This window comes from Anabrus simplex, chromosome 1, assembly GCF_040414725.1.
Source record: "Anabrus simplex isolate iqAnaSimp1 chromosome 1, ASM4041472v1, whole genome shotgun sequence".
Classification (NCBI taxonomy): Eukaryota; Metazoa; Arthropoda; class Insecta; order Orthoptera; family Tettigoniidae; genus Anabrus; species Anabrus simplex.
Window position 1 is genome coordinate 445,902,220 of NC_090265.1, and position 21,828 is coordinate 445,924,047.

The 21,828-nt window shown below is 37.1% G+C and overlaps 1 protein-coding gene across 2 annotated transcripts in view; it reads left to right on the top strand.

Moving 5' to 3' along the window:
• Nucleotides 1-21,828, top strand: part of LOC136867204 (probable tubulin polyglutamylase TTLL2) — a 226,125-nt gene that overhangs the window by 187,855 nt on the left and 16,442 nt on the right. For both annotated transcript variants that reach the window (XM_067144338.2, XM_067144345.2), the window contains one exon: nt 4,808-5,010. In XM_067144338.2, the coding sequence (XP_067000439.2) occupies nt 4,808-5,010 (203 nt within the window). The remainder of the gene's footprint in view (nt 1-4,807; nt 5,011-21,828) is intronic.

Sequence of the window (21,828 nt, forward strand, 5' to 3'; positions counted from 1 at the left end):
CTGCAGGATCATACCTACCTGCTCATCTGTTCTTGCATACGGGCACCAGCTCAGCTGCAGTCGACAGAAATGGTCGATAGTTGGGTTCTTGTGACGAGAGGATCATGGGGGCAAGATAATTACATTAAACTACGAAATGAGGAACACTTTCGCTGTGATCAGAATTTTTGAGCATAAGTTTGTATTCACAACACAAGTTATTTACAAGGATTGCACCTGTAGTGCCAAAATAAATGCCCCAAAGGCTCACGTCTACAGTTCAAAAGAAAACATAATCTGGGTTATGACATTGTGCTGAAGTTTGTCGATCTGTGAACCAGGAAACGAAACGGATGTGTCCCCAACATGGAAAACATCATCACTATGCCTGCGACATAAAATGACATGATGGTAGAATCAAAGATACCCGCAGAGATTACCGCTATTATGAAAGTTTCCTCCCATATTGGGATATTTATATACACACAAATAGCAGCACAATAAGTGATAAAAATAATCTCAGATAACCTACTCTAGTGCCCTCAATGACATATTTACACGGACATGAACCCACGTCCACCAGGCAGAACTTTGTGTCAACAGGGCAATCATAACCATAGCATAGTGCCAAGATCACATTAGTAAAATACGCAACCCTAAGAATGCGAATTAAACAAGAAAGGAAAATGAGGTAAAATGGTTAAAATAAATGATGCACTGTGTTTGCAAAATGCTTCTCTGCCAAAGGAGAATGACCTACCTCCATAGCGATTTAAAAATGGCCGAGCTCACCCCAACACAGAGCAGGCAAACATTGACCCGCAGTCTGGTCTGGAGCCTCCCCCTACATCAAAAAAAAACTTGTAAACAAACTACCACTAGACGTCTTACCCTACATTCTTTCACAAAGAGACTTTCAAGCTTCTACTCATAGCAGCAAATGGCCACAAAATAAGTGAGGAAGGACACATCTCACATTACGCACCTGACTTCAGTTAACCACCCACACGGGTCGCAGTTGCATCACATAAAGTGTTATACCATACTATCATATCAAACCATCACCGTCAATATGCGGCGCGTCAACAGTAACCTTGGGGGTCAGAGGTTCAAACCCAACGTTTGGCAGAGTAGCACAGAGTCGAATAGCGTTAAAACCTGCGCCTCCGCTATAGTTTACGCCCGTCTAAGGCACGTAAATAGAGCCCCTTAACTAAACAAATACCATCAGCATGCATGCCTTACCTTACGCAGGTATGACTGCCCTTCCCCCAGGGATATAATGGGAATTACACATAGTGATCCTAATCCTACAAGGGACATGTGTACAACTAACCGACCCAAAAGAAAAATGTCCGGTCTATCGTACTCAAACAAATATGTATCAACTCGGCACACTACATCTTGCCGCGTTAACAAAATTACATCATTGTCTGCTTTACATAAAGAAACGAAAACCTATCTACACTTACCCTTTAGATATATCCAAACTATCTTAATATGCAGCCTGATGGCCCACAATCCAATCCTATGTTAATATTTACAAGTTTAATTCTACTATCTCTGCATGACACCCCAACTCTACCATATGTCTAGTATCTCATGGTCCACTTATCTCATCATGATGATCTCCTCCTCTCTCCCTCCGGGTAGGCTATCATGATTTAGCCCATCATGGTAGAGGTCTTGGCCAGGGTCGATTCTTGGAGTCCGGTCTTCCCGCCCCGCTGGTCCATGGTGCTGTCTTCTTCTTGAGGATGCCTCGTTCAAGGTAGCGTCTTCGAAGCAACGTTCTGAAGTTCTTGCACCTCACTTCCCTCGGAATATCTCGACTTCTTACTACAATGAAATATTCACTTTAAACACAACGCAACATTCTGGACTTCATTTAGGTTGAGCTAGCACACAGCGCTAACACTTTGCAATATACATTCCTCGTCCTCCATTCTCGTATAACTGCATACTCGCTAACTTGTGCACTATGCCACAAACTATTTTCTGCTCTAGAGACTATCCACTCGGTTATTGTGTTTTTATGCCCGCTTAATTTGGATTCAACAGTCTATCAGAGGATAAATATAGACCTCCTTAGCCGATCGTCCGCTCTTCCTCGGCACCTCGGGAGCTTCGCCCCTACCGCTATTTATCAGAGTCTATAAGTACAGCGTTCTTTTGTTGCTGATACAATTAACCACACGCGATCTCACTGATAGGTATCTGAACATCGCCCCACCTATAAATCCACCACCTGTAACTCTGTAAGTCACCGATCCACTGGATCAAAGTCATCGCACTGCAATAATTACACACTGTCTTTGTTCTAAACAAAAGGTTTCTGGCGCAATCTAGGCAGACGTGCGACGCGTACTGGCAGCAATATGATCGTCGACTGGATGATCTCCCCCCATATCACTCAACTTTTATGTGAGGCAACACACCAAAGGACGCCAGGGAAAGCCCCGAGAAACAACTTGAGTCTGGAATGTGGCCACTACAGAGCTTCCCACGGTGGTTCTGCTTGCTACATATTTATTGATCTTATTCTATGTTAATAAACTTAGAGGTATCTATAGCTTCGTAAAATTCGGGCAATCATTTCCATCTTTTTATTTTCCTGAGAAACCTCCAATTACGGGAATTACTACTCAATTTCTGTAATGTGGTGGGCCTGTCTGCTCCCGCTAAAAATCTCTGTTAAGATGGCAGGTCTCTCCCCCAGACAAAATCCCATCTCTCTTTCTTCCTCACATATTCTTTCTTCGTCACACATGACCACGCCTTGCCTCGGGAAACCACCTTCTCGATTTCCGCGCTCCATATAGCATCACGCCCTCACAAGCGGCGTCCTACTGCAAAATTTTTACTGTGTTAAATATCCATTCTCGCAGTTAAATATAATGGTACAATACATTACTAAAGTTACAGATTTTATTTACTTTAATGAATTGATTTGTTTACATGTAAGTGTCAAGATACAACACCATCCCAAACATTTCCATTATTTAATCTTTCTAATTGGAGGAAGTCCTTTAAGTCAATACGGTCTTCTGACACCACAGAGCCCAAAGGATACAGTATTGATTAAAGAGTATGTGGATGAAACAAGCTACAGTGTTTCAGAAATGTGTAATTTCATCCAAGAAAATGTATCAAAACTAACTGTGAAGCAGAAAAACATACACTCCCAAGTTGTAAACAGTATTATTGAAGTTCCACTGAAGCTGAACGTGTAGGATTCCAGCAAGATATACAACATATCTTGGATTCAGGAGTTCAAATAGACTGTATTGTTATTGACCTGTCTAAAGCATTTGATAGGGTAGATCATGTGAGACTACTTGAAAAAATGAGTGCAATTGGGCTAGAAAAAGTGAGTGACTGAATGGATGGCTATATTCCTAGAAAATCAAACTCGGAGAATTAGAGTAGGTGAAGCTTTATCTGATCCTGTAATCATTAAGAGAGGAATTCCTCAAGGCAGTATTACTGGACCTCCCCTGCGAACCATGTGACCTTGCCGCAGTGGGGAGGATTGCGCATCCCAATGAAGCAGATAGCCGAGCCGCAGGTGCAACCGTATTGGATGGGTATCTGTTGAGAAATCAGGCTAACGAATGGTTCATCTAAAGGGGAGTAGCAGCCTTTCAAAAGTTGCAAGAGCGGCAGTCTAGATAAGTGACTGATATGGCCTTGCAATAATACTCAACATGGCTTAGCTGTGTTGTTACTGCTACATGGCTGAAAGCAATGGGAAACTACAGCCATACCGTAACTAACTCCTGAGGACATGCAGCTCTCTCTGTATGAATGATGTACTAATGATGGCTTCCTCCCAGGTAAAATATTCCGGAGGTAAAATAGTCCACCATTTGGATCTCCAGGTGCGGACTACATGAGAGGGAGCGACCATCAGAAAGATGGATACTGACATTCTGCGAGTCGGAGTGTGGAATGTTAGAAGTTTGAATCATTGTGGTAGGTTAGAGAATCTGAAAAGGGAGATGGATAGACTGAAGTTAGATGTAGTTGGTATAAGTGAAGTACATTGGCAGGAAGAACAGGATTTTTGGTCAGGCGACTACAGAATTATCAACACAAAATCAAACAGAGAAATGCAGGAGTTGGTTTAATAATGAATAAGAATATAGAACAGCGGGTAAGCTGCTATGACCAGCATAGTGAAATAATTATTGACATGATACTGTATAGGCTTTTGGGCTTATGCCGTGTCAAGAAAATAAGGTGAAATTTTTTATGTTTCGCAGAGAACTGTGCTCTGCGTCCTCAGAAGAAATCTTGACTGTTCACGATAAAGGCTTCTTAAACAATGACTCTTTAAAGTTTAGACGTTATAATAGAAGTGGAAATGGTACGTTCATTCGCTGCCAGATGGCTCCCAGGAAGTGGCACAATGCTAGCGTTTGAAGCGGAAGCTGACCGAACCATAGAATCAGTATAAGCAGTTCATATAACGTGTGTACGTAACATATGACATTGACAGGTGTATGATACAGACACAAGCCTGGAATGAAACATCTGGCGATGAGGAATGTACGAATTTGGAAAACACCAAGACAAAATAACTTCTTCAGCTTTGGTCGGTCGGTCGGTAGGTTGGTCGGTCGGTCGTAGCTAATGAAAGGATCTATAGATTTTATCTTCAGTTAAATTAGTCCCTTTTTCTTTAAACCCAGTGTTGGCCATACTAAGTGTCCATTTCTTACAAAAATATAGTCTATTTTATCTCTTTTGAACAAGATTTTCTGTTTGTAGTCATAGGAAATACAAAAGTTTTCCAACCATTACTATAATTTAATTTAATTTTCAGGATGCAAATGGACGCTAAAGCAGCTGCGTCACTACCTGGTTCAAGTGGGTATTTCAGACTGGTTGCTATGGCAGAGGGTATCATCTCTCATTGTGCTCACAGTGCTATCTCAGATAACTGGCATTCCCAGTACTTCAAACTGCTTTGAGTTCTATGGTTTTGATGTTCTTGTGGATGCTTCCTTGAGACCATGGCTGCTTGAGGTGAGTAGCCATACTATCAGAAGGAGAAGCCAGCTTTATTGCTATGATACTTTTCTACTAACTTTAGTAGGAATCTGTCTACCCTTCCCAATGTCAGTAATACAATGTAAAGAGTCAACAGTGTATTTTTTGGGAATAGGAATGAGGAAGATGTCCCATAACTGTGTCAATCAATCAATCAATCAATCAATCAATCAATCAATCAATCAATCAATCAATCAATCAATCAATCAATCAATCAATCAATCAATCAATCAATCAACTGCATTTAGGACAGTCAACCAAGTGGCAGATTCCATACCTGTTGTTTACCTAGTTTTAATGAATATCTCCCTTGGAAAGTTATTCCAATCCTGAAATCCCCTTCCTATAAACAAATATTTGGCCCAATTTGTCCTCTTGAGTTCCAACATTATCTTCATATTGCAATCGTCCCTACTTTTAAAGACACCACTCAAACTTATTCGTCTACTAATCTCATTCCACGCCATCTCTCCACTGACACCTCAGAACATACCACTTATATTAAATAAAACTAGTATGTTTTTATTGTTTACCCACCTATTCAATACATTAAATTTAGAACTTTGTCCTTATCAAATTGTCAACATAACAAATTATTAAATTAGATGGTACATGTTTTGCCTCTCATTGTAGGCATCATCAGCCATAGTTTCACCTTAAGAATAAATCAGGTACCGGTACCTGTTTGGAACTGACTTATGAAACACTGTTGATTTAGTTTTGTAAAATGGATGAGAGGTCATTATACAATAATTAAAATATAAGATATAGTATATTATTTGACCCCACAACTACAACACGTGAAGTAAGAGTTCGGTGGCTGCCAGAACTCAACATAATAACTTAACATCTCAGCGGTCAAAGGGGTAAGTGTTAATACTTTTAATTTAACTTCCACTGCTAGCCCTCTCTTTTCAATTCTAGTTCTTCAATAAAATTTCACAAAAACTTCTTTAATTACAGACTTTCATCACATACTTGGCTATCCACTGTTTGACAACAACTATTACAACATCATTCCCTTTTGACCAGCATGCTTACTTTAACACATTCAGCAACAAAGAACTACACCAATTCCAAACTTTTCCTATAAATACTACATCAAAGTAGATGGCAATGACATCCAAAACAAACTTTAATAATGGCTAACGGCAACCAGTATTCACACTAATACTATCTGAAAATGAACCACGCATATATGAATTCTTCAACTTTATATCTACAAAAAGCAAAATCAGTACATATTAACTCCTTGAACCAAAGAATATTACTAGATGAAATTTTAACATTCAATATTTTCAAGTTTTTAACAACATGCCATTTGATAATTAACTGGAATGTGCTTTCCGATTTTTTAACCATAGTAAAAACTTTTAATATTAAGAATCAACCACCTTATGTCATAATTTCTCGAATAATTATGTTTTTTGACTCAGCTATTGCTACAATTATTGTTACTCATATAATACAATACAATACAATACAACACAACACAATACAATATAATATAATTTTGCAGAAATGTGGAAATATGCCAGTGATACAGTTCGAACATTCTTACACATGGCCCTAACAAAAAACTGGATAACAGAAAAGTTCCCCAAACATTGGACCACAGCCATAATCCACCCACTCCACAAAAAAAGGGAGATAAAAGCAATTCAGATAAATACAGAGGTATCTCTCTCTTAGACTGCACATACAAGATTTTCTCCAGAATCCTATACAGGAGGATCAGGGAGCAACTAGAGGAAGAATGAGGTGAATACCAAGGAGTCTTCAGACCTTGGAGAAGCTGTGCAGAACAAGTCATCACTTTAAAATTAGCCATAGCATATTACAAGAAACAAAACAAACCTCTTGCAATAACCTTCATGAACTTCAAAAAAGCTTACGACTGCATCCATAGACATTCAACGTTGAAAATTTTAAGAAATTTTGGGCTCCATCCAAAATTAATCAAATTGATAGAACTAACCTTAATCAACACTAAATCGAAAGTCAAGTTCAGAGGGGAATTCTCTCAGCCATTCATCATAAAAACAGGCTTAAGACAAGGAGATTGCTTGTCACCACTACTGTTCAACTGTGCCTTGGCATACCGGTATATAATGAGGGAATGGTACAAGATCTTGGAATATCTTTTGAAAAGACAATAATCATGTTTACTGACCCACCACTCATAAACAAAATTGCCATAGAAAACCAAGAAATAAAAATTGTAGGTAAATTTAAATATCTGGGAGAAATCATAATATAACCTCAATAAAAAGCCAGCATGGCATAACAGAATAAATAAACTGACCAGAGCACAATATGTCACCAAGAATACCTACAACAAAAAGGGCCTGTCAATAGCAACAAAATTAAAACACTACAAAACAGTCATTCAACCAGAAATAACATAAGCAAGTAAAAACCATCTTCAAAACAACTTACACTATACAATAGACAAAATACACAAGAGAGAGAGAAAAATCATTAGAACGTGCATCAACAAATCATACCAAAAAGATGGACACAGGAGAGTAGCCTCTAATGAAGCAGTAAGCATTCTACAAGGAAATAGATCCAGTAATGAGCACAATCAGGAAGAAACACATTTCATTTTTTGGACATCTAATCAGGACACCAAAGAACAGGATCATCAGGAGAATAATGGAAAAATTATGGAATAGTAAGTGCAATATTAAGTGGATTACAAAAATCAAGGAAGATATGGATGAACTATAAATTACAGTGGAAGACCTAAGAAACAAAACCAACAAAATAAGGAAACTCACAGACAAGCAAAGCATACTGCATACCAGAACCAACAAACAGACAATAGGAAGGGTGATTTCCAATGAAGAAAGAAGGATAAAATCAGAGAGAATGAAGAAGTACTGGGCTGACAGGAAAAATTATTTGTACAAAGTTGGCTAGAGTGGTCAAATTAAGGCCACAAAATGTAAATAATAATAATAATAATAATAATAATAATAATAATAATAATAATAATAATAATAATAATAATAATAATAATAATAATAATAATAATAATAATAATAATAATAATAATAATAATAATAATAATAATAATACATCTTATATTTTAATCATTGTATAATGACCTCTCATCCATTTTACAAAACATAGTTATAAATCAACAGTGTTTCATAAGTCAATTCCAAACAGGTACCAGTACCTGATTTATTCTTAAGGTGAAACTATGGCTGATGATGCCTACAATGAGAGGCAAAACATGTACCATCTAATTTAATAATTTGTTATGTTGACAATTTTATAAGGACAAAGTCCTAATTTTTAAGAATTTAATGTACTGAATAGGTGGGTAAACAATAAAAACATACTAGTTTTATTTAATACAGGTACTTTCAATATGGATCCATGAATGATTTTTATCACATGTAACGTACCACTTAGTCGAGTAGCTAGTCTCCTTTCTCCCAAGTCTTCCCAGCCCAAACTTTCCAACATGTTTGTAATGCTACTCTTTTATTGGAAATCACCCAGAACAAATCGAGCTGCTTTTCTTTGGATTTTTTCCACTTCTTGAATCAAGTAATCCTGCTGAGGGTCCTATACACTGGAACCATACTCTAATTGGGGTCTTACCAGAGACTTATATGCCCTTTCATTTACATCCTTACTACAACCCCTAAACACCCTGATAACCACGTGCAAAGATCTGCACCCCTTATTTACAATTCCATTTATGTGATTACCCCAATGAAGATCTTTCCTTATATTAACACCTAGGCACTTACAATGATCCCCAAAAGGAACTTTCACCCCATCAACGCAGTAAATAAAACTGAGAGGGCCTTTCCTATTAGTGAAATTCACAACCTGACTTTTAACCCCGTTTATCATCATACCATTGCCTGTTGTCCACCTAACAACATTTTCGAGGTCTTTTTGCAGATGCTCACAATCTTGTAACTCATTTATTACTCTATACAGAATAACATCATCTGCAAAATGCTTTATCTGATTCCACTTCTTTACTCACATCATTTATATATATATATATATATATATATACTGTACCGGTTACGGCCTGTACATGCGTATTTTTTGATAGTTAATTGCATTTAATCATCACGCGTAATATTCCGAGCAAGCCTGGTTTGTTTACATTCGGTGGAACGAGCGAGCGAGTCGAGGACAGCTGTGTGTGTGACGTAGCGGCAGGGGCAAGATAGATCACCCGCCTGACACGCTAAGTGTAGCTGGCCTGACCTGGTATGTTCTGGATTCAAGCGTCACACCTTCACGAACATTCAATTAAGAAAATTTTAAAACTCCTCTAATAATTATGGTAGCGACTTGAGCGACATGTCATTTTGAAGGGAATCCTATAAACGTCGCAAAGCGTGAATCTCAAGTAAATCCGTCAAGGGATTCATGAGATATCCAGCTTCAAGGGATCACGCTATATGATGACATAGAAGCCCCCAAAACCGAATATAAGGAGGGCTCACTTTAGCCTGATCTGTCAGTCACAGCTGAGTATTCAGCCTGGCTCTACACGCTGCTGTAGTCATCAGAGGCTATCTCCGAGTAGTTACAGTCTTCATGCGGAACTTAAACCATCACGGCCATATGGGACTTATCAATTGCGTGTGCGTGAACTCTAAAATTATTCAAAGTCTTTCTGAACATGGATTGTAATATCTGTGAGTGTTAAGGAACAAATTATTCTAAGTCTTTGTGGACATTGACTTGCACTTTCTGCCAGTGATGAACTCTAAAATTATTCAAAGTCTTTATGAACATGGATTGTAATATTTGCGAGTGTTTAGGGACAATTTATTCAAAGTCTTTATGAACGTTGACTTGCAATTTCTGCCAGTGATGAACTCTAAAATTATTCAAAGTCTTTATGAACATTGACTTACAATTTCTGCCAGTGATGAACTCTAAAATTATTCAACATCTTTATGAACATGGACTTGTAATATTTGCGGGTGTTAAGGAACAATTTATTCAAAGTCTTCACAGACAGTGACTTGTAATTTTCGCCAGTGATGAACTCTGAAATTATTCAAAGTCTTTACGAACATTGACTTGCAATTTCTGCCAGTGATGAACTCTAAAATTATTCAAAGTCTTTATGAACATGGACTTGTCATTTTCGCGAGTGTTAAGGAACGAATTCTTTAAAGTCTTTTATGGACAATGACATGTAATTTTTACCAGTGGTGAACTCTGAAATTATTCAAAGTCTTTGTGAACATGGACTTGTCATTTTCGCAAGTGTTAAGGAACGAATTCTTTAAAGTCTTTATGGACATTGACTTGTGATTTTGCCAGTGGTGAGAAACCAATTATTCAAGGTCTTTATGAACTTTGACTTGTAAGTTCTGCGAGTGACGAAGAACACATTTTTGATGTCTTTGTGGACATTGAGTCCATCAGCCACATTGGACTTAGGTGATGAGTGATTACCTGCAACATCGTCAGAGGCCATCGGAGATCATCTAGAACATCGGAAGTTCGAGACTTACTCATACACGACCAACCTGGGTGTTCCGGCCTCATCTTAACGGAGTATTTGGCATCTTCCGGAACGTATTCCAGCCTGTTCGGCCCGATGAGCTGGAGACCCAGACCATTAAAAGGACAATGTTGAAGACAACCCCTATCTACAATGAGGTGATGTGCAATTTGATATGCATTTCATGAATAAACTCTTATTCAATCTGATTAAAAATTTTCTTGTAAATACGACCCTGCCTCCTGTACCAAGCCCTAGCTAGTGTCTATCCAGTTTTGCCCTGAGAACTATTGCATGTTTACGTTAAAATTAAAATCTTAAAGTCGGGCTCTTTTACTGGTAAAATACACAGTGTAAGAAAATATAATGGTCCAGTAATACTGCCTTGAGGAATTCCTCTCTTAATGAGTACAGGATCAGATAAAGCTTCACCTACTCTAATTTTCTGAGTTCTATTTTCTAGACATATAGCAACTCATTCAGTCAGTCTTTTGTCTAGTCATATTTGCCAGTAATCTCACATTATCTACCCTATTAAATACTTTAGATATGTCAATTGTAATACAGTCCATTTGACCTCCTGAATCCAAGATATCTGCAATATCTTGCTGGAATCCTACAAGTTGAGCTTCAATGGAATAACCTTTCTTAAAATCGAACTGCCTTCTATCGAACCAGTTACTAATTTTGCAAACATGTCTAATATAATCAGAAAGAATGCTTTCCCAAAGCTTACATGCAACACATGTCAAACTGACTGGCCTGTAATTTTTGGCTTTATGTCTATGATAAGAAATATGGTTTAAACATCAGCAAGACCAAGATGGTGGTGATGAAAGTGTATGGGGAAGGAGCAGAACCAATAGTCATGTTAAATGAAGCTCAACTGGACAGCGTTCCAGTTTTCAAATACTTGGGTAGCGTTATATCAAATGACAACCTAGCAAAACATGAGGTGAACAATCGAATCAATAAGGCAACACAATTCTACCACCAGGTAAGACACCTGCTGTGGGATGAGCAAATACCCATGAAAACAAAAATGACATTGTACAAGTCCTATTATACACCAATTCTTACATACAGTCTCAAAACCACAACACTGACCAATAGAGATAATTCCAAACTTCAGGCAGCTGAAATGAAATTCCTACGCACTATGATCCAGAAAACCAGGAGAGACAAGATTAGGAATGAGAAAATTAGAAAAGAAGTAGGAATAGACAATTCTCTCCTAAATAACATTCAGATATCAAGACTGAAGTGGTTTGGTCACATGAAGAGGATGCCAGTAAACAGAACTGCAAGGAAGGAATTTGACAGAAAGGTAGAAGGAAGACGACCCGTGGGAAGGCCACGAAGGAAATGGATAAATTTAGTTAAGAGCGATGTAATGCTGAGAGGTCATGACTGGGACAAGTTGGTGGAGGAAGAATGGTACAAGGACAGGATGAGATGGAGGAGGCTCATATACCACACCCGGGAAACTGGAGATGGTTTAGGATGATGATGATGATGTCTATGATCCTTTCCTTTATACACAGGGGCTACTATAGCAACTCTTCATGCAAATGGTAAACAAATAAGTACTTCAGATATGGTACTATGTCCCAACCCATTGCCTTTAGTATATCCCCAGAAATCTTATCAATCCAGCTGCTTTTCTAGTTTTCAACTTTTGTATCTTATTGTAAACTAGCAAGATACCCATGCTTTGCTACGGTATTATACTGAAATTTAGAATTGAATGCTTATTGTTTTATATATCCGCCAAAATTCGCGATCTGACTTGTTTTCTGAGAGAATCCGCCAAAATTTGTGATCTGACTCGTTTTCTAATAGATTATGGCAAGTTTCCTCCCATTTTTCAATCTTTCTTTCCAGCAATCGATTTCGTACTTCCCGGGCTAGGTCCAGGTATTCCACCCGGTCAGTTGGGTCCCTAAATCTTTGCCAACTTTTCCTATAAGCATTTTTAATATGGATCAAATCCTTCAGGAGATCCAGCATGGTGTCGTCTTGGGTGCCTTGGCGATACTGAACCCGCGGCCGGACTGCATTCTTAGTCATTACCCGTCCAGGACCAGTTTCCAGCACGGTCCACACATTTGACGACGATCTAGAATATTATTATTATTATTATTATTATTATTATTACTATTATTATTATTATTATTATTATTATTATTATTATTACTATTATTATTATTATTATTATTATTATTATTATTATTATTATTATTATTATTATTATTATTATTATTATTATTATAGATGTTCTGGACCCCACAGCAAGATGCAAGACCGCTACTTGGTAGTAAATTACATCTGCTGCCATTGTCATTGTTGAGAATGTGACCAGCACCATTGTCACGAGTAGGTAAGTGCGTGGGATTTCTGGGGATACAAATGACATACTTCCGTGCATTATTAACCTTATTGTAGAGGTGAACAATTGGACGGTCAATTTCGTTCCTATCGTTTATTTGAAATGTGTTTAAATTTGTATTTATATGCCAGGGGAATCTACTGAAATCTAAGAACGTTCTCCGAAGGAAAATATGGCTCTTGAAAAACAAACCCAGGAAAGATTAAAAATGATGGGTTTATGATCAGAATGAGTACATCGAAAATCTACAGCCTGTTTCCAGTCATTCAACAGGGTCAGGAATGGAATGAATAAAGCCGCTATCTAGCGGTGACAATAGGAATTGTGCCGGCTGCCGAAACCTGTCGCACTCTTCTGGGGCAATGATTAATGAATGATGACAGGGAAAACTGGAGTATCCAGAGAAAAATCTGTCCTGCCTCCGTTTTGTCCAGCACGAATGTCACATGGAGAGACCGGGATATGAACCACGGAACCCAGCTGTGAGAGGCTGGCGCGCTGCCACCTGAGCAACGGAGGCTCCTTATAAATATATTATGAACAGTAAAATCAATTGGTCTCACCCCCTTTTACACCCCACCGCCGTTAAGTTTATTTACCCCCACCAAGAAAACTAAAAGAAGGCGTGTTTCTTTATGTTTAAAGGAGATTCCAAACACCAATGTTCACGTCTACTACCTTCAATTTTGAGATAAAGAAATTCACTTTTTTCCACTTTCACACTCCTCCCCCCCCCCCCCCCCTCCTAAGTGAATTTTTCGGCAAAAATTACTTGTTTCTGTAATAGTAAAGGATCTTCTAAATACCAATTATCACAAATCTAACTTCTTCAGTTTTTGATTTATGTGTCCTCATGAAAGGAATTCAACTCCTTTTCACTGCCACCTCCCAAGATGATTCCCCCTGCCAAAACGGGTTTTTCTTTGTTTTTAAAGGAGATCCAAATACCAATGTTCATGTCTGTAGGCCCTAACAACTTTAAATTTTATTAGATGTAAGTATTCTCATACAATTAAGTCAATTCATTTTTCAATACTTTCACCTCCCCCCTCCCCCATTCATTGGATTTTCTGAGAATACATGTTTCTTTACTTTTAAAGCAGATTCCAAATATCAAATTTCATGTCTGTAACATCTTCATTTTTGAGATAACAGTAACCTAATTAAAAGAATTCAACACCATTTTCAGTCACTTTTACCCTGCCCTCCACCCAAGTGGTATTTCCAAAAACTAAAAATACACGTTTATTTTTAACAGAGATAAAAAATACCATTTTTCAGTTCTGTGACATGTTAAGTTTTTGAGATATACTGTATAAATTCTCATTTTAAAATTTCATCCCCTTTTTAGTTCCCCTTAAGAGGAGGTTCCAAAAACAAATCACCTATGTTTCTTTACATTTACAGGAGATTCCAAATACCGCTTTTTACGTCTGTAACATTCTACGTTTCTGAGATATTCTGTAGATATAGTCTTTCAAAAAATTCATCCCAATTTGTCACTCCTGTTAAACCGCCATTAATTGGATTTTCCAAAAACAAAAAAAGAAATATGTGTTTCTTTATTTTTAAAGGAGATCCCATACACAAATATTCAGTTCTGTAATATCTTCAGTTTCTGAGATATATGTATCGTCATTAAAGGCATTCAACCCATTATTCACCCTTTTACACCCCTCCTATTGCGATTTACAGAAAGAAAAAAAACGTGTTCCTTTATTTTTAAAGGAGATTCTAAATATCAATTTTTACATGTGCAAACTTTTAAAGTTTTCAGATATAGATACCCTACACTCATTTTACAGTAAATATCCACACACTTTTCACCCCCCCCCCCCCCCAACTATTTGGATTTTCCAAAAGCAAAAAAATAGTTTTCTTTATTTTTAAAGGAGATCCCAAATACCAATTTTCAGGTCTGTAATATCTTCAGTTTCAGAGATTTAAGTATCCTCATAAAAGGCATTCAACCCCCTTTTCACCCCTCCAATTGGGATTTTCCGAAAACAAAAAATACACGTTTCTTTATTTTTAAAGGAGATTCTAAATACCAATTTTTACATCTGTAAACTTTTAAAGTTTTAAGATGTAGATACATTCATTTTAAAAATTCACCCCCCTTTTCACCCCTATTATTTGGATTTTCCAAAAATGAAAAATATCTTCTTTATTTTTAAAGTAGATCCTAAATAACAATTTTCAGGTCTGTAATATCTTCAGGTTCTGAAATATAAGTATCCTCATTAAAGGCATTCAACACATTTTCACCCTTTTCCACCCTTCCTATAGGAATTTTCCAAAAACAAAAAAATATGCATTTCTTTATTTTTAAAGGAGATTCTAAATACCAATTTTTACATCTATAAACTTTAAAAGTTTTGAGATATAGATACACTTATTTTAAAAATTACCCCCTTTTCACCCTCCCATTAATTTGATTTTCCAAAAACAAAAAAATACTTGTTTCTTTATTTTTAAAAGAGATCGAAAGTACCAATTTTCAGGTCTGTAATATCTTCAGTTTCTGAGATATAAGTACCGGTATCCTGATTAAAGGCATTCAACCACTATTTCACCCTTTTTCACCCCTCCTATTGGGATTTTCTGAAAACAAAAAAATACGTGTTTCCTTATTTTTAAAGAAGATTCTAAAAACCAATTTTTACATCTGTAAACTTTAAGGTTTTGAGATATAGATACACTCATTTTAAAATTTCACCCCCCTTTTCACCCCCTTAGCGCTGGAATATCCAATCCTCTCGTAGTGAGCACCTACATCTTAATATGAATGTATCCCCAAAATTTCATTTCTTTATGTCCAGTAGTTATGGCTCGGCGATGATGAATCAGTCAGTCAGGACAAGTTATTTTATATATATAGATGTCTTTGATCATAGGTAAACATGTGTTTGTTCTTATGTTAGTGTGGATGAATGAAGAGAAGCTTGATGGAAACTTAGCTTACAGTAGGCTACACAGTATGTTAGCCTCAGCTCTATCTAAACAGATTATAAAGCAACTGTATAGTAGATCTTTTATAGTAAAAGTGCTGCTGCATACTAGTCTCCTATTTGTATAGTCAGCAATATGCTGATGAACAAAAGTAGAGAGTCTGTCTGTCTGTCTGTCTGTCTGTCTGTCTGTCTGTCTGTCTGTCTCCTATTCAGCATTAAGTTCATCATAGGTACAGACATTCAGGTTGCCTGTAAGGTGTCAATTTGAAATCAATCAATATATCAATCTCTACTGATCTGCATTTAGGGCAGACTCCCAGGTGGCAGATTCCCTATTTGCTGTTTTCCTAGCCTTTTCCTAAATCATTGCAAAGAAATTGGAAATTTATTGAACATCTCTCTTGGTAAGTTATTCCAATCCCTAACTCCCCTTCCTATAAACGAATATTCACCCCAATTTTCCTCTTGAATTCCAACTATATCTTCATATTGTGATCTTTCCTACTTTTAAAGACACCACTCAAACTTATTCATACACTAATGTCATTCCATGCCATCTCTCCACTGACACCTCAGAACATACCATTTATTGTGAGGAATTTAAAGACCTTTGAGAGTCCACCTATTCAATACAAAATACACTTTATTTATATTTGTCAGTTTATCGCATTAACACACGGGACATGTTTCATCCTGAAGTGCAGGACATCTTCAGCCGTAGCCTGGCTAGAGATAAAAATCAACAAATATAAGAAAATAAGAAAAACATGCAATAGCTACAATAAAATCATATTTGTCCACTGAAAAACAGGTCAGATTTAAAATTGCTCTATTTTACGTTTAAGAAAGTTCTTCTAAAAACTTGAAGTTTGAAAAGAGCAAAACTTATTGTATAGCTCTTGTTGCATTAAAAATTCTTCATGCTAAAATCCAGGCAAAGTTTTAACTATATGGGAGAGAGGGGGACCCATCAAAGGCAAGGCTTGAAAAACCGGTCAGCAAAAAGATGACAAATGTGGAGAGTCCTTGCGTCGTATAGAAGAAAGGTCTGTAAAGAACGAAAAAAATATATATCGGTGAACGGTTGAAACTGTGAGTGGAAACATACTAATCTTAATTATAAGAGAACATGCACTCACCCCCTCTCATCCTCAACAGCCGTCCTTGCTGTTACTTGGTTTCATATGTGTGCGTTTTAAATCTGGTTAGATGCCTGTCAGTGGTGATCGGCTGGGTTCCATTGCAAGTGACTAATCTCATGTTTCCTTTGTGTAACAAAGGAGGGCTGGGGGAAGTTGATGTAGGAGGAGAGACTCTCATCTGATTGGAGAATGGAGGTTTCCTTTTTGCCAATACGCTTAATTTATTTCTTCTGAGAATTCTAAGAAGCTGGGGTATCATTTCAAACAACAGATTTTTGAACTCTACGGGGTCACTTAGATTATTGTTATTATAATCGCATCCTTGGTCCAAGAAGATATAAAAGTTTTCTGTTGTATTCATTAAACTCCCTTTGGTTACATTCTTTAGAATACTCAAATCTTGCTCGATGGTAGTGAAAGCATGTACAGTACTATCCATATGCTGGCTAATGGCCGAGAACTTTCTACGTTTTTAGCGTTTGTATGTTCTGCGTATCTGACGGCAAATGACCTACCAGTTTGACCAATGTTATGATATAGATCTTGATTCCCATAGGGAACCTGAAATATTTATCCCAAATGAGTAAATTTCTAATACCAATATTGTTGGTCCGTTATTGGGCATTATAAATTTTCCAGCTAACTCATTCCTGACTGTAAGCATTTTGGCCCAGTGTGCTAAGTTGGGCTCATCAGTTGGTAAATAGCACACCTACCAAGATGCTTGGCTAGTGCATACCATGGAGGCCACTGCATAGGCTACTTGGAGCCACCGGCAGTGCCAATGCTCTATGAGGGACTTTGTCTCATTTTCAAAAATTGATGCTTGCCTAGCCATCAGATGATATAGATATTAAAATCTATTCATGGCAACTTTCCTCATTGTTTACTCCTATTCCCTCATCCATCAGCCCCATCTTAGTTAGCCTCTCTTGTTTTCAAATCAAAATCTCTTTATTTGCAAATGAGGTGTCTACCTCGGTGGCAAATGGTACACTAAAATACATTATTGTCAAGCACTAAATATTAAATTAACAAGAGAAGAAAATTTTCCTATAATACAATATTATACAATTTATGCTAACAATTTTTTCTATTAAACACACAGCTCATCCTTAATAAATTTATATTGTTTACAAAATTCTACTTACAATGTCTCCTGTACTACTTACAAATATAGTCAACTGATATACAGTATGTGGAATTACTTCAAATGATATTATACAGCTGGTATAAGATTAAACTTTACATTATTGCATTTATTTACTTCTTTTTTTTTACCCATTCTGGAACCTAAGTAGCATAACAACCTGCTGCATCTTAACCAGAGCCCCTTTTGCCACCACTTTTCAGAGTTCCTGAAGGGCCTTCACAGCTCCGTAGCGGTCCCAGGGCCCTCGAAGTCCCCACTGTACTTCACTCCTACAGGCAGTCCCCTACTTTGGCTGTCCAAATTCCTTAGACCAGGGGATGGAATTAATTTATTCACACACATTTTTTAAATTTACAATAACCTGCACTGGTCATATGCCCTCTAACACTTCATTCATTTTCTCTGTTGCTGTTTATTCTCTTCTTGAATATCTGTACAGATTTTGGAAAAGGATCAAACACTACCCCTGGTAAACTGTTCCACTCCTTCACACCCTTCCCAGTGAATGAAAATTTACCCCAATCGCTTCTGCTAAAATTCCTTCTAATTTTATAATTGTGGTCTGTCCTGCCAATATAATTATTTTCCAACTGAAACCTTTCACGGATATCTCCCCATGCTTCTTCTCCTGTATAGGCTCTATATAATCCTATAAGTCTAGTTTTCTCCCTTCTCTTACTTAAAGTTTCCCACCCAAGTTCCTTTAACATTTCTGATACACTACTCTTTCTCCTGAAATCCCCTGTTACAAATCTTGCTGCTTTCCTCTACACACTATCTATTTCTTTTATTAGGTATTCTTGGTGAGGATCCCAAACACTGTTTTCATATTCCAATAATGGACGAACCATACTTAAGTAACTTTTTTCTTTTAATTCTTTATTACATCCTTTAAGTAGCCTCATTATGACATGTAACAATCTGTATGCTTTCCCAACAATGTCATCAACATGACCCTTCCAGTGCAAATTACTTCCAAATCTCACACCTAAGTATTTGCACTTGCCATCTTTTGGGATAACTACCTCATCCAAAGTATATTCAAATTCAGTTTTAAAGCTCCTGTTTGTAAAAGTTGTAACAGTTGATTTGCCTCCATTAACCTTCATATTATTTTCTTCAACCCATTGTTGGATACTTTCAAGGTCCCTTTGTAATTCTGAACAATCCTCAATGTTATTTATTTCCATATAAACAATTATGTCATCTGCATACAATCTTATTTTATATGTTATATTGTTCCCTAAATCATTTGCGTATATTAAAAAAAGTAACGGACCGATTATACTACCCTGTGCAATTCCCTTCCAAACTTTCTCTTCCTGCGATACATTATTTCCTACTTTGACTTTCTGAACCCTTGAATTTAGAAATGTTTTTATCCAACGTGTAACCCTTGTAACTGTTCGACCCTAAGCTTCTCACTAGAGGAGACGATAGTTAATACCTTGGGACACATGAATATCAAATAAATGTGGCTTGCCCGCAAATTGCCACGCAAATAGAAACAATTAACATTCCATGGTTTCCCATTTCTCTATGTGATGTATGGGCGCCAGCGTTACAGTTTTAAACAAAACTGTAAAGCAAAATTTATATTTACTAGCATAGAGACTTGTACTTAAATCACAGGGGTAGGATTTTAAATAATTAACCATTAAGTATCGCTTAAGAAAGAAAATTAATGCAATATAAAATACAAATGAATTTATTATACAAAAATAATGAGATGAATCGGAAAAGTTCCTTAAAGCGTGGAGGGATTTAGAATTTACGTTACTCAAATTACTATTGCTTGCTTTATCTAATTGAAGCTCACCAATTGCAGTTTCCGTTGGAGTCATCTGGTTTCCGTGGTTACTCGTTCTCTTCTTCTCGATGTAGAATTGGCTCCATGGACATCCTTCCTTCTCTGATGTGGTACGGGCTATCTGGACTAGCACTCCCTAATTGCCTAGTCTTTAAATTAGACATTGGCCCTATACTTGTAAAAACTGATCAGCGTTGATCGTATGAGGAGAAAATTCAGAGATATAAATTTTTCCATGTTAATAGAAATCTCAATCCAATTGAGCTATACTATTGATACGGTACAGAATTATACCAAATTCCATGGACTTGAACTAAACATAGTTCTTCGTCCAAAAGATTTACTGAATATAACACAAGCCGTAAGCTTGTTTTGTCTCGCGTAGATCCGATAACATTACCGCAGCTGAGTAAAGTGTTGAAGCGACAACACACTGTACAAAAATAACTATGTCTCGGAGAGACCACGCACTGTCTCAAAATCAATAACGTCGTTCAAAGTAGATGTTCACAGTAGAAGTAGCGATGTGAGTGAGTATCCGAGACTCCGTATTGTCTATCGAGGGTTGCTCTGCACTTTATAATATACCTGGGCTCTCCCCACTCTTGATAATAGCTCAATACCAATTCTCTATATAACGAAGCATCTGATTCGTAGATCGCATTATCATCTCCCTCTTCTTTCTTTTTGACAAGACCAGAAGGCGTGGCGATGATGTAGTCTGCAAGCCTAGCCTTGCACGCAGGTCGCTGTATAGTCCCTTCCTCGTGAGTTTAACCCAAGTGAGTCATGCAATTTCCCCGCTCAAGAATAGCCTTTTCCGTATACACAAGTATGAGATGAAATGACAACAACTATGTCTCAACATATTTACAGTACATAATGAATTCCGAGCTATAATATGAATAATAAGTTAAATAATAAATGATGTTCTAATATATACAATGCGATTCAAAAAGACTTATTGCAAATGATTGAAATAGAATAAATATGTTATTACGAATAATTGCCGATGGCGGATAAACTTGATATCAAATGATATCGCGTAAAATGATAGTATATTAAATTAGTCTGGCTGGAGAAGCCTGGACGGTTACATATGCCCTCCTGTTATTTACAGATATAACATATATGAAAATAACACACTACACCAATACGGCTGATATATACATCATTACATCTTACAAACACTTACTAAAAAGCATACATAATAAAAACTTGTATCTCACTGTAGAGTGTCTGTTTCAATAATACCATATTACATAATTCCTGCCGATTTTCTTCCGAAGTTTGTCAGCAACACTCATAATATTTACAACATAACAACAGGTAAATAACTCTATCTTTGCACTTCACCATCAAAGTGTTCAGCAGTTCCAGGTTATCATAATATATACACCACACACACACGTAATCACACGTGGCTTACCTCTCTTAGATGGCTGCAAGCAATTTCTTGTTTTCAATGCAAAAAATATTACTACTTAGAAAATTATTGCATTAATTTCTTTCTGCAGTTTCAAAAAAAATCCCAAGTTACTCATGGCCTCTACAATAGTGTCAGGTCTAGGTTCACAACCTATACATGAATTCACGTTTTCTAACTCAAGTACATTTAATGTTATCAAAACAACACCTGGGAGACATTACACTTAATTCGCAGAAATGTATCGTCTCAGAGAACGAATATTATAAGTGCCCAACATGACACAATTACCACCTTTCAATCTGTATGCACAAGGACCAACCGACAATGAATCTGGAATGGACCCTGATACAACAAAAAGAATTTCTTCGTCACCTTCTCTTCACTGGACGAGAGCATGGGAACACGTAACAGAAC